Genomic DNA, 13891 nt, shown 5'->3' with positions numbered 1-13891 from the left:
GCTTTCTGACAAAAGCAGGCTCATGCCAGGTTAGATGCCCATCTTGCACCCATTTAACTTTGTACTAGATCAGATGTGGTCTGCACTACTGCAGCTGGGTCAAAGTCAGTGTAAGCTTCCTATCTTGAGCTCTGACATCTCTGATATCTCAATATGCTCATGCCTGATTCAGATTAAATTAATAATGGCCAGTGGCTTGCAGGGTAGAGATGAGGAACCCAACTCAGCTTTTTGCTAAGAGGAGTGGCCTTCATTTTATTCCTGGGGGCAATTTAGGATTTTTGCCTGATTTTTGCTGTCTTGTTTCATTTTAACACTCTGTAACATTATAAAAACAACTGCTGAATAGCACAGTGATTCAGCTTTAGTGAGTTCAAAATATAAACTGTTTTACAGGAAAGAAAATAAAATACCTTCTCCTATTCCTTTGATTTAACTGAACATCTTCAGTGACAGCAGACAGTAATCCTACAATCCTGAAAGGCTTTTTTCTGGTACCCACAATGGAGTTGACTGCAGTAAAAGGAGTCCTGCTTACATGTTCGTCCTCAAAAATTTCCAGTCCTTCTGGTTAAATTTCAGTATTTTAGGTTATTAAATATTTTTTTCTTTCCTTACCCTTGAGTTTTCAGCCAGATTCTATATTCTTCATTAATGTTTTGAAGTAGTAGCAATGAGTAAGTTGTTTTAGCACTTTTTGATCTGGAGGAGATTAAAGGATTTGGATTTTCTTCCTATGACTGTGAGGACCATAAATGCCTTAGTTTACTTTGTGGATTTCACAGCCCATTTGAATGTCTTGGAAAAAAATACTACGTGAGTTTCACAGTCAAGTCAAAAGTAGATTCAGTTTAGAAAACGGTTTAAATTGAAAGCACTTTTCACTATTTCCTGTGATGTTGCTATCCTGCTTTGGGGAGTGTTCTGAACATGGGCAAGCAGCTAGAAATGTGAATGATCTCAATATTAATTTCCAGCTGTGATAAGCCTTTGCTATATCCAGTAACTTCCGTATTACAACCTACATTTTTCATCTTGTTTTGATGCAGAGGATCTTGCAAACCACCATCTGTAACCTAAATCAGAGCATGACATGTTGCAGATATGTCCCACTTGCCGGCTACCTTTGTAATCTTCTCAGGCTACTGTGTAATACTCATCAGTTTGAGTCATGGCAGCAGTGATTAAGAGCAGATTGTGGCCTTTTAAAGAAAGTCCAGAATGCTTCTCTGGTTGATTCTGCTCAAATTCCTTTTCCCAGACCTCTGAGGGATGCTGGGCTCCTGCTGTAACTCTCTGCTGCAAGGGAAACTGTGGAGCCTGTGTGCTTCCCCACACCAGCCTTGTTACATGGGTTGCACTTGCATGCATGCCTGTAGTCTCTTGCTTTTTGGATGGCTAGTGGTAGGAATGATGGAAGGGTTTGCAGTGGCTTGGAGCGGTGGTGTTTGGTAGGATTCAAGGCTTTGTTCCTTCACCCTCCTTGGATTCTCTCTTCCCGTCTTCAGATAGTGGTACACTTACAGCTTGGCTGTCCCTCAGCCAAGGGCTGCTCTTTTACCAGGATGCTTCTTTTTAAAAAAGTGGTCTTTTTTAAGATGTTTATCCAAAATGCCTGGTCTTTAGTTCGCGTACTTCAGCACACGTTTTAAACGTGAAGAATTTGTTAATTCCCCTTTAAAATACTACTTTTTATGTTGGGAGAAGCTTGCAGAATCCTTGTAGTTGTTCGCTGTTGCATCATTACCTGGAGATACTTGGTTCCAGTCACTTTTCCTACTTTGCAAAGTGAGTTCTGTGGCCTCATCATGGGTTTGTGGAAGATGAATACTAACCTGCCTTGTTTACTTTTAGGAGGTCTTGGTTATGGACCCCAGTGCAAGTCCATTGGAAAAGGCAGCTACAACAATGTAATAGTCACCAGCAGTCCCATGACAGTTCAACAGCTGGGACCTGTTTCACTTCCTGCTAATCAGGTTTCAACAGCATGCAACAGCATCAACCCTAGCTTACAGAGGTCTATGGATGTTTCCAGCCTGAGTCCTTCTCCATCAGATACAAGGTCCTGAGTTACTTTTTTATATTTTGTACTTTAAAGAGAGGGTATTTTAATACTCTTGTAATTTAAATGCAACCTTTCTGATGATTAAAATGGCCTGAATGATGCCCTGTTATGCCATTTATTCTCTGCAAGTTAGTTGACACTAGCTATAATCATACTGTTTGGATCACTGAAATCATGGGTGAAATTTGTCCACACATTTTCTGTGTTTTGTAGGTCTTTTTTATAGTCACTTAACTATATCTTTGTACTAAGGACAGGGAGTGTTATGGAGGATGGAAACAGACGTAGTCCACATGTTGCATCTTCAGGAACAGTGACCTGTTTTAAGCTTATATAGTACTAATAGAGCTATGTTGGTGCCTGTCAAGTAATAGTAATGTCAGAAAAAACGCCCTAGATGCCGTCTCTTCTCCTCATCAAATACCTTTGTTTTCAAATTATTCAATTGTTTACATAAGTAAATAAGTCAGATCAGTTGTTCCAAACCTGTACTGAGCCAGCAGTTAATTTTACCTGTTATACTTACACCCCTAAAACCTTGTCCATTTTCCTAGCGCTTGTGGGTAGTTTAATGAAAACTATGGCTTCTCCCTGTAAATGTTGCCTTTTTGTGTAACTAAACCACAGATAAATTTAATTTGTTAATTTTTAAATGCTTAAATAACTTTTGAGGGTTTGGCTGTGAATAGTGTCAGCAAAAATGAAGGGAAAATATTTATCCATACAAATACATTAAGCACATCCTAGCCTATTACTTAAATATACAGTCCTAAAACATTGTGGCATATTATTTCAGAAGCTACATTCCCCCTTTTGTAGATGTGACTCATTGGAACAGTTGCTTACTGAGTTGAAATGTAACTGTTCTTATTTACAAAAGGCCACAAGAGTCTTTACTCTCATGACAGTTTCCCTTTTACTACATCACTTTATTACAAGGCAAGTAGCATTGAAATAATTAAAATTGGTGTTATGTAACTGGAAGAAAATTTTGCTTTGCTCTGCTTTAAGATAGTTTGTGACATTTCTTGTTGCTTCGGCTGTAAAAGCTGAGTTCCCCAGGACAATTTACAAGATTAATTATGTATACATATTTCAACAAAAACCATTCAGTGCTAAGGTGATGATAAATGACAAATTCAGAGATAAGCCTTTGAGACCGACCTGATGATATAAAAATATCATTAAGTAATTATTACTTACTTAATAAGTTGTAGGTGTGCCTGTATGGTTCCAAACACTGTTGTTTTAATCTGTGTGTGTGGTTGGGTGTACTATATCAGCACCGAGTTATACATTTTTTGTTTTTATTTTAAAGAAACTTTTACTAAGGGTGAACTGAAGTTGAAACTCTGTCAGAATACAGTCTGTAGTGTCCCTAGAGTCTCTTTTAATGATTTGTCAATGAAGATGATATAAAATCAGTTTGCCACACAAAGAATGTCCATTTCAGCAATTTGCCCTCAAATTGACAATCTAATAGGGCAAAACAAGTTTAGAGTTAGGTTTTAATTGACAGATTGTTGAGACACTTTTTTTTTTTTTTTTTTTTAAGTTGCTTTGGCAATAAACTGCACTGGCCTAAACCAGTTGCCTAGAGTGACTCCATAATCCTTCATGGGCTGAGTGCCTTCCCTGGACTGTATCTCTCAGGCATCATGAACTGTGCAATGGCAGCTCAATCCAAACCAAATTACTTGCTGAACTGAATCAAACCAAAATGACTTGTCTTGATTTTTGTTGATAGAAGAAAGAAAAAACTTGGTATTTTTCAGATATATATTCCATGATGGATAAAATCTTCCCCATCTTTTTTGAGTTCCCTCAAAACTTTTTCAAAGTATTCAGTTATTCTGCTTGAAATCAGATGCAATATTGTGATTCACTTTTATGTAAGTCAGAAAAGATCCTAGGAAAGAGAAAAAGGATTTTGGCTAGTAAAACTGAAGACAAAACAAAAAGATAAGAAAACACAGTTTTCACTCTTCCATGTTTATGGGTAGGAGTCTTCTGTATGTAGGAGTTTATGTATCAGGTTATACTTGACATTGTGGCCTCTGTACACAGAGGAAGAGAAGAAAGTAATTACAAGTAATCTCTTGTAAACATTCATAAAAGATCTCAAACTGGTTTAGATTACAATACGTAGACGTGCCAATTAATACCATCTGAGAATCTGGCACAATGGTATAGCTGGCCCTTCATTTTCCTATTAGCTATATTTATTTTCCCCCAGAAAACTACTTAGTCACAGTATAGGCTGGGTTTTAAAGGAATTTTCTTTGTTTGGGGAGTTGGAATGCTCATTGCTTTTGAGTTTAGAGGCTTAATCTGGGGCTTCTTCGGATTATCTGGCTCTTACTGTATACTTGAAATTGTGGGCCAAAGCGTTTGTTTGCTCATTTTCTTCTGAGACTTTTGGAATGCAGTTTTTCTTTGGCTTCACTGGTGGGTATGTGCCTTTGTGTTATGCATTAGAAACTTTTTGAATGACACTGGTTCTGTGAGGCATCTGATTAAAATTCTTGACATTACAAAATCAGATCTGTTACATTGATGAATTATTTTTTTTCCTACTTATAAAAGAAAATAAATAATCAAACCAGCAAAAAAACCCCAAACCAACCCTATTTGTATTTACCAGAAATAAATACATATATATATATATACACTAGTATGGAAAAATCAAACTTTACTTACTCCTCTTCCTCTGTTGTAGACTTTGGAGCTGTTTAGGGGTCACAGCATACTAACATGATTTAACTGCTCTATAATGAACTGAACTTTAGCAACCCCATTGATAACAGACCCAACAGCCTGAATATTCTTTTTTTCAAGCAAATAATTATCCCTTTAGATCTGAATCTTGCACCACATTGACCTGGTATAGCAATCCCATTTTTCTCATTTCTCTCAATGCAAACTGTAGTCAGCATGTTAATTGTGCTTTTCTTCAATGGTGTGTTTTGAAAGTGCCATTTAAACCCTGATGGAGTAACATAACCTTCATAACAGTAGCCTATGCTGACATTCCACCTGAACAGGATGTTTCTTACAAAACAATGTTCGGCAAATCAACAATCCATTACAAAGCAAGTATCTTGAGCAAAGGAGCATTTACCTATTGATCCTGTAGGTCACCACAGCAAGGCTAGGTAATATTTAGAGCTACATTTTCAATGTTCATGAGCTATCTCAGTGCATGGATGCAGCACTTGCAAATTGCTTTGTCTCTCCCTCAGCCTGTGCCAACTTTCCCCTCTAGACAAAAGAGAGCTGAAGGGGTACCCAGGGTGCCTTGACAATCAATGCCCCTCCTCCAGCTCTTCAGCAATGACTGAGCTGTGTTCCTGTAGCATGATCCAGCCCTTAAATAAAAGTCACTACAAAATGGCTTTTCTTTCTTCATGTTGTTTGACTCTCAAGTGTTTGAAAATGCTGCAATAACTAGTAGGAAAAAATCCCATCATTGAGGGTGTTCTCATGTGATGGGCAGAATAAGATAACAAAGACAGTGTGACTTTTCATCTTTAATTTCTAAGGCTAGATCTGAGCATGGAAAACTATATGCATTTCTCTCACCTGAATGACCTCACGTAGTGTTTTCATATATTCTTTCAACCTTGCTGGTCTAATTGAAAGATAATCCACAGATCTCAGAGGCGAAAAGTCAATTTACAAAAAGCAAAAGCATGGAAATGTGGTAAATTCACTGGGAATATCTCCAGAGCAGTTGTTAGGATCTGTTCTTGCTCTCTTGGGTTGACTGATATTGTTTTAAATAGGATTCCCAGTTTCAGCCTACCACCAACCACCACCTGAGTAGTTTCATCTATCTCAAACGAAGCCGTGGTTGCTGCAGTAGGGCTGTAGTGCAGACGTATGATGCAAATATGAGCCTAAACAGATCTGTCCCATGGTTCTGTGTTCGTGAAGCAGTACCTGTAAGAAAATCTTGCAGAAACTCAGAAGCAACTGCAATATTGCTTACCTTGAGTGGATATGAGAACTTGCTTCCCTATTAAAAAAAAGAAGCAAGTCAAATAGGTAGAAGTGCCTCCTCAGAAGCTTGCTGTAACCATGTATGTATCAAGAAACAGATGAGATTTGTTTTTATTAATTTTCTTTATGGTGCATACTTTTCTCTTTTCAAAAATAGAGGTTTGTAGCAATATAAAAACATGCAGTAAAATAACACATTATTCCTTATCTGCATGACAGTGCCTGTGAAATATTGCATACAAATTTTTCATATACTGTTTATTTAGAGCTTTTAGAAAATATATTTCAGCACCTGGTATTTAAAGTACCTATTAGTATTCAAGGTACCTATTAGCATGTATTAGCTGTCTTTTTAGAGTTAATTTGACCTCCTGAAGTTTTGTACAATAGGGGGAACTATTGTGGATCATGGGTTTTATGTGAGATGGTAAGAAGCAATGATTGACTTGTCTACCTTAAAAAAATGCAATTTACGTGTGGAAGAGAAACTAAATTTCCCACTTACTGTATCCATCATTGAAATTCTATGCTTTTTTAAAAGTTTATTATAAAAATAATCAATCCAGGAATTAATCCCAAAATGGAAGGTGCAGAAGTTACTGTGTCTATAAGATCTCCAGGTTTATCTAGCTGCATACCTGGTTCTTTCTACTGCTAGAGCTCCTTAAAATTTAAATTAATACACTGATAGCACTGCTGGCTGACAGGAGATACAAGTCTGGCATGTGAACTGAAAACATAAAGACGTAAATCCGCTTGGCCTTTACCCAGCATTTGCAGCCATGACCAAGGGATCTTGATGTTCTTATATAGTCTTTTTATACCTTTCAGTATAAAACAGTGCTGTTAAGAGCTTATGAGCTCTTTTTTATAAGCTACCAGTAGAATATTTGCAGTATAAGTAAGCTTCACATTATTTCTGTGAAAAACAATGATAATAGAATCATAGAATCATAGAATCATAGGATAGTTAGGGTTGGAAAGGACCTTAAGATCATCAAGTTCCAACCCCCCTGCGATGGGCAGGGACACCTTGCTCTAAACCATATTACCCAAGGCCTCGTCCAACCTAGCCTTGAACACTGCCAGGGATGAAGCATTCACAACCTCCTTGGGCAACCTATTCCAGTGCCTCACTACCCTAACAGGAAAGAATTTCCTCCTTATATCCAATCTAAACTTCCCCTGTTTAAGTTTTAACCCATTACCCCTTGTCCTATCACTACAGTCCCTAATGAAGAGTCCCTCCCCAGCATCTCTATAGGCCCCCTTCAGATATTGGAAGGCGGCTATGAGGTCTCCACGCAGCCTTCTCTTCTCCGGGCTGAACAGCCCCAACTTTCTCATCTGATCTTCATATGGGAGGTGCTCCAGTCCCCTGATCATTCTCGTGGCCCTCCTCTGGACTTGTTCCAACAGATCCGTGTCCTTTTTGTGTTGAGGACACCAGAACTGCACACAATACTCCAAGCGAGGTCCCACAAGAGCAGAATAAAGGGGCAGGATCACTTCCTTCGACCTGCTGGTCACACTCCTTTTGATGCAGCCCAGGATACGGTTGGCTTTCTGGGCTGCAAGCGCACACTGCAGCCGGCTCATGTTCATTTTCTCATCGACCAGCACCCCCAAGTCCTTCTCCGCAGGGCTGCTCTGAATCTCTTCTCTGCCCAGCCTGTAGCTGTGCCTGGGATTGCTCTGACCCAGGTGTAGGACCTTGCACTTGGCATGGTTAAACTTCATGAGGTTGGCATCAGCCCACCTCACAAGCGTGTCAAGGTCCCTCTGGATGGCATTCCTTCCCTCCAGCGTATCAACCGAACCACACAGCTTGGTGTCATCGGCAAACTTGCTGAGGGCACGCTCAATCCCACTGTCTATGTCACCAACAAAGATGTTAAACAAGACCGGTCTCAACACTGATCCCTGAGGGACACCACTTGTAACTTGTCTCCAGCTGGACATTGAGCCATTGACCATAACTCTTTGTGTGCGAATAGCAAGATTACACTTTCATGAAAATTTAGATTGCTGACTTCGTGGCAGATACATTGTCAGATCAAAACTAAATAAACCACTTCAAGCAGCTTTTCTATATTATTCATTTTGTTTGGTTTGTAAAGTTAGATATTTGTATTTATAAACTTGTGTTATTTCTGTAAAGACTACTATCGGTATGCATTGCAGTTACATTCAGGTTAAATATTTATTCTTTATTAGTAAGTTTTTTTCCTGTTCTTTGCCAGCAAAATTATAGTAAACTCAAATCATTACAAGTTTCATACAAGGCAGGAGCATAATGCTTTGGCTTCAGAAGCCCAAACCGATCTATACTACAGCTGATAAACAGATTTGTATTGATTTCTGCAGTGATATATCAAGAACATTTACAGCAACTTTTCTTTAAAATCTTGAACTTTTAAAGTTGGTTTCCTAAGTGACCTTGTTACATATGTATGCCTGCTGGTACATTAACTGCAAGTGCTGAATTTGAGTACTTAAAATTCCAGACAGCTTTTTTCACATGTAGCCTTTCTTTACTTTTATGTGTGTGTGAATACAGAAGGACTACTGTTGAATTGTTTAACTGCTTACTTAGTTTATTGTGCCTTTATTCTAGGTTGCTCTTGTCGCATGAATCCCTGGCCTCTATGAGATTAAGCTTGTCAGAAAGTCAGTCCCCTTCAAGTGTTCAGCAAGAGGGGTCGCATGGGTACAAGACACTTCCTTCTGTTGCTCCTGACCAAGGTTTTCAAAACAGCAGTGAGCTTGGGGACTTACTAAATTTTTCACCTGGAACATCCGTGTCAGGTAACTGCATATCTAACTCATTACTATCCTACTTACATGGCACAGAAAATAAGCATTCCCCTTACACTAGTCCTCACCATTCCTCAGCCTGGTCTCAATTAGCATACTCCAAAAAAAGATCACTCTCTCTATCTCCTCTGTATGATGGCATTGGGATTGACTTCAATACAATCATCCGTACATCCCCAACCTCTCTGGTGTCCTACATCAACAGTTCCAGGACATCATCAACAAATGTCTCCCCACAGCCTGAGGTCTATGGACATTTTTTGGGAGTGAGAGGAAGCTGTATGCCCCAAACTTGCTCTATTCCATCTGCCCAGAAAGTCCTCCTCATGTCTAATGGCAATGTCACCTTCTCAGGGTACACTGATAATGGGGCTGGCGAGTACCAGCGGATGCAGCAGCTGGAGCAAGCCAGCTTGGAGATGAGCGCTGCAAGTAACATGGTGATCCAGGTGGGCATGCTGCCTGCAGACAACCAGGTGGTGGACATCCTGAGAGATGCACAGCTGGACAACTTCTCAAGCCATATGGTTGACATGCCTCTTCCACCCATGCTACCACCACCTCCTTCTCAAGGGCCACCACCACCATACCACACTAACCAGCACCGGCATCCACACAATCTCCCCAGTTGCATTCACCCATTGGCTATGCCTGTTTCTACCCCAGGATCCCTGCTTGATGAAGACAGTGAGTCAGGTGATTTCAATGGCAAGTATGGCTGTTGTTGGTTAGACTGTGGAGCACTGTATGACCAGCAGGAGGAACTTGTGTGGCACATAGAGAAGATACATATAGACCAGAGGAAAGGAGAGGACTTCACTTGCTTCTGGGCAGGGTGTCCACGAAGGTACAAGCCATTTAATGCCCGTTATAAACTGCTGATTCACATGAGAGTCCACTCAGGAGAGAAGCCAAACAAATGCACAGTAAGTCTGAATTCTGTCTCTCTTACCAATAACAGGTCTTACATTACTCATGAAAATACAAGGAATTTGTAATTCTACCTTTGTTTTTCCAGTTTAATGGTGTGCTTTTTTAACTAGTCTGTGTGAATAAATGACTGTTCCATCTTTGCCCCTAGACTGAAAGGAAGGTAGCCTTTAATTTGATATGCAGTGAGAAACAGGGGTGGACAAAATATTATTTTCTATTTTTATAATCTTTTACTGTAGACTGCAAAATTGACTTAGTAGACCATGATAAAGTACAATTTAAAGCACCCTCTGTACTTCAGTACCTGTATGAAGGAAACACGTAGGAAAAGTACTCCAGAATAAATGGCACAATTTTGCCTCTTGTTACTCCTTTTAGAACTGAGGAATTTTCAGGATCTTGCATAATGTTACCATGAAAAACTGAGAAGAGCTGGGTATTTCTTAAGGCAGTTATTTGTTTCATTGCTAACAAAAAAATAGACCCACAGGCCTGTTTTCATGAATACATTAGGGATTAAGCACATAATTTCTCTGTTTGCAGATTCTAGCAATGAGCAGTCAACCCGCAGAGTTATTCTTGCTGTTTTTCTTAAGGTCATTGCAAGTCAGTCTCACACATATGTAATAAAATGGGATAACAATCCAGCCAGTAAAGCATAGAATCACTTTATGTTTAAATTCCAGTGAACAACCTGTAATTTCTGTACTCCAGATTCTTGACTGGCCTTATGTACAGTCTGTATTTTGGATGATGAGTAGCTTACTTTTGCTGTGTGCTTACTTAGTGCCAGCAGAAAGTAATCTTACCAGTGCTGTTTCTAGTCGTCAGCATAATCTAATTAAATAGTAAGTATATAATTTCTAGGGATAATCTCTGAATATTATTCACTCGAAAAAAAACCATACTTATTTATATGTTATGAAATGTAAATTGGTCCTGGAGTCTATTTCTATTTGTGTGCCTAGTTAAGTAATTTTCTTACCATGATGTAGATGTTTGCTTGTGCAGTAGATAGAGAAAACTTTTTTATTTCACTTTTGTTACAGCAAAGGGCCAATCTCCTTGAGGATGAGCAGATATCTTCCTAGATTTCTCTCTTAAATGTAAAGGATTTGGTAGAGATTGGGTCACAACACTAGAGCGACTCTTATCTTTCCCTTTAGTCACACCAGACTCTGAACTGGGGCTTTCTGGATACTTTTTTAAAAATTCCATGATACAGTCTTTTCTGCTCTCCAGATATATTATATCAGAGCTCTTGTAAGCTTTGTGGTGAGAGAAAAGGAGAAAAAAGAATTATTAGGAGTAAAGAAAGTAATCTTTTAACGGAATAGCGCTTAGAGAAAAGGGACAGAGACAGACATCAACAGATAAGTGAGGGCAGAAAATGGTATGAAGAAAGAGCTGGAATGGTGAAAGAACACTGTAAAAATGGAGGTACCCAGCATCTTCTAGTAGAATTATGGGGAGGGATCACTCTATACTCTCTGCCCTGCCTATTCAGAAAGGATGCTTACAGTGACCTTCTCATGAAAGTGGGAAGTGACCTCATTATGAGGCCTCCTCCAGGAATTCTTAGCTTTGAAGGAATTGTCATTCACTGGTGATAAATGTGTTAATGTTTAAGAGGATAGAATACTTCATATGGTAACATTTTTAAGATAAATAAATCTAAACTAAAGTGTGTGCCACATCATGCTGTGTCACAAAAATGTAAGAGGTGTCTGTATTAGCTTCTCAGAGAGAATTGCTTTCATGAACATTAAAAAGTGTGATTAATTTCACTGAACTTCATCAAGTTTTGCTGAATCATTGGTAGATAGTGCCAAGAAGTTTGCATATCAGAACCAGCAGCCACATGCTTATCTTGCTTTCATGTTATAAGTGTAATGAAATGTAGCAATAGGGTAACATGATAACCCTCATAATGTAGGTAGAAATCTGGAACATAGACCTCCTTTCTTGGGACAGAATGCAGAAATAGCATTCTTTAGCAGGGTTTGAGAGGAACAGCATGCTATCTTCTCCCTTTATCATTTCACAAGTGGTGTGAATTTGGAAAAGAGTATTTGACCCAACCTATTCTATGATCCTATGATTCTTTATACGAAGCAGGCATGCCATGTCAAATGATTTGTATTTATTTATTAATCTATGCATTAGCTTGTACTTTGTAGGACTAAGTTAAAGAAGAAAAAGTTGAATAAAAAATGGATGTTGAAATGCAGGCAGTTAATATGCCGATGTTTGAGATAAAATCTGTAACATTTGCCAGCAGCTACCACACAGCGGTATCTGAGGTTCCCTTAGATTTCCTCTGGATTAGAAAAAAGAGAATTTTCAGTAGCTGTGGAAACTCCACAGCAGCAACTGGAAAATGCTGAACTTTTGCTCTTTTTGGCTCAACCTGTGAGGCTATTTTCTACTCAATCTTCTTTCTTTTATAGGGAGTATTTCTGTACTATTCAAACTCAGCTACAGTAAGTGGAACTTGGTTAGTCTTCTTGTCATGATGTGCAATCACTGAGCTTAATATGTTTATCCTACTGTAAATAGCGACAGCATATTGTTAAATTTCATGCTCTCTCCTTTCAGTTTCATTCAGGTACACTAGGAATGCTTCCCCTTTTGACACTGAGTTAAATCTGTCTGCTTTCTGTGAGATTTGAGCTATGCTTCAGCACGATGCCATTAATATTTGTAGTATGGGATAGTAGTACTCATACCGCACTTTTTATCACAGCTGCTTGATGTGATATAAACCAATAACATTGCTAGTATCCCTCTCAGATTTGAAGCAACATCCATGTAACATCTGCTAAATATAAAAAATTATCCTGCCACACACAGCCTACTAAGCATGTAAAATAGAAGATATGGTTTAAATAAAACCCCATAAAACTTAACACACTTGTATAAAGCTTTTTTTTGAGACAAAAGTATACATCTTACGGTGAGCAAACATATTTAGATAAAAGCTATGTATGGTATTTGAAGAACATGTGCTTGGAAGATGGTGTTCAAGATGAAATTTTGATTAAAACCATTAAATCCATCCTGTAAAAATTATTGGGATTTTATTTTTCATCTAAAGGCTTTAGCAGTGTGCTTTCATATGGTGTGTTATATATAGCATGTACTATATATTTTAAGTACAGTACATGCCACTGTTTTTTGGTGATAAGGACATATCAGATCCTATATTACATTGGAGTTGTGAAAAAGTAGAAAAAATATATATATATTTTAATTCACTAAACTAACTAAAACAGAAATACCATGGAAAAGAAAACGATGTATGAGTAATTTGATGGTACAGTGGTGTATAGACACCAAAAAGCTGAGTTTTAATTTGCAACTATAAAGCTAAGACTTCCTAACTTGTGCAGTTTTAGTAACCTGCTGGCTTTGGTTAGTATGTTTTAGCTGTTTAAAGGAAAAACAAATTATGATTTGTGGGTGTGCCTTCACTAACAGCTCAATCTCATGTGATCACATCAGATGGCACCTAGCCCAAGCAAATAAATCTTATCTGTAAGCAATGGTACTAATTCTCTTTAATACTATTCCTTCAGTATGAAATACCTAATGCATCCATAGTTCAAAATGTAATGAGATACACTTTTCCTGTGGCTGCTCAACATGCACAATTTCCAGTTGAGTTCAGTGAGCACCTGAAGTAACCCTTTGGTATCCAAAGTACTGACCCTTAATATCATCGCATCCCATACATTCAAAAATGCAAAGCAAACTCCTTTCTACATGCAGATGTAGAACTGATGAAGGTGAAAGCCAGTAGACAGAAACCCATATTTTATGTTACAGCGTAAAATTTATGAAACCTTACTCTTGTTCTTCTAATGAATAATTTGATTGTTCTGTTAAGTATTGGAACCAGCTTTTCTTGCCTTTTGACTTAGATATTTGGAAAATTTAAGACAGATTTTTAGTTAACTTTTTCAATCAGTCATTTCAGTTTCACTGCAATCCAGAACACGGTTGTGAAGTATCCAAAAATAATGATGAACATTCCTAATTATACAAACAATTATGTTTGTGTGGAATGGTTTC

The 13891-nt window shown here is 38.3% G+C and overlaps 1 protein-coding gene across 5 annotated transcripts in view; it reads left to right on the top strand.

Annotated features, from left to right (window-relative positions):
* The window catches only part of GLIS3 (GLIS family zinc finger 3), a 155044-nt gene that overhangs the window by 34262 nt on the left and 106891 nt on the right, over nucleotides 1-13891 (top strand). For 4 of the 5 annotated variants that reach the window (XM_061352158.1, XM_061352156.1, XM_061352155.1 and 1 more), the window contains exons 2-3: nucleotides 1855-2062; nucleotides 8685-9810. In XM_061352158.1, the coding sequence (XP_061208142.1) occupies nucleotides 1932-2062; nucleotides 8685-9810 (1257 nt within the window). In that variant the 5' untranslated portion in view covers nucleotides 1855-1931. The remainder of the gene's footprint in view (nucleotides 1-1854; nucleotides 2063-8684; nucleotides 9811-13891) is intronic. The other variant, XM_061352159.1, reaches the window with a different exon arrangement.

This window comes from Neopsephotus bourkii, unplaced genomic scaffold, assembly GCF_033783945.1.
Source record: "Neopsephotus bourkii isolate Nb327-2 ecotype Australia unplaced genomic scaffold, CSIRO-AGI_Nbou_v1 NB_622, whole genome shotgun sequence".
NCBI classification, from domain to species: domain Eukaryota; kingdom Metazoa; phylum Chordata; class Aves; order Psittaciformes; family Psittacidae; genus Neopsephotus; species Neopsephotus bourkii.
The sequence above is the reverse complement of the archived record's forward strand: the minus strand, read 5'-3'. Positions and strand labels throughout refer to the sequence as shown.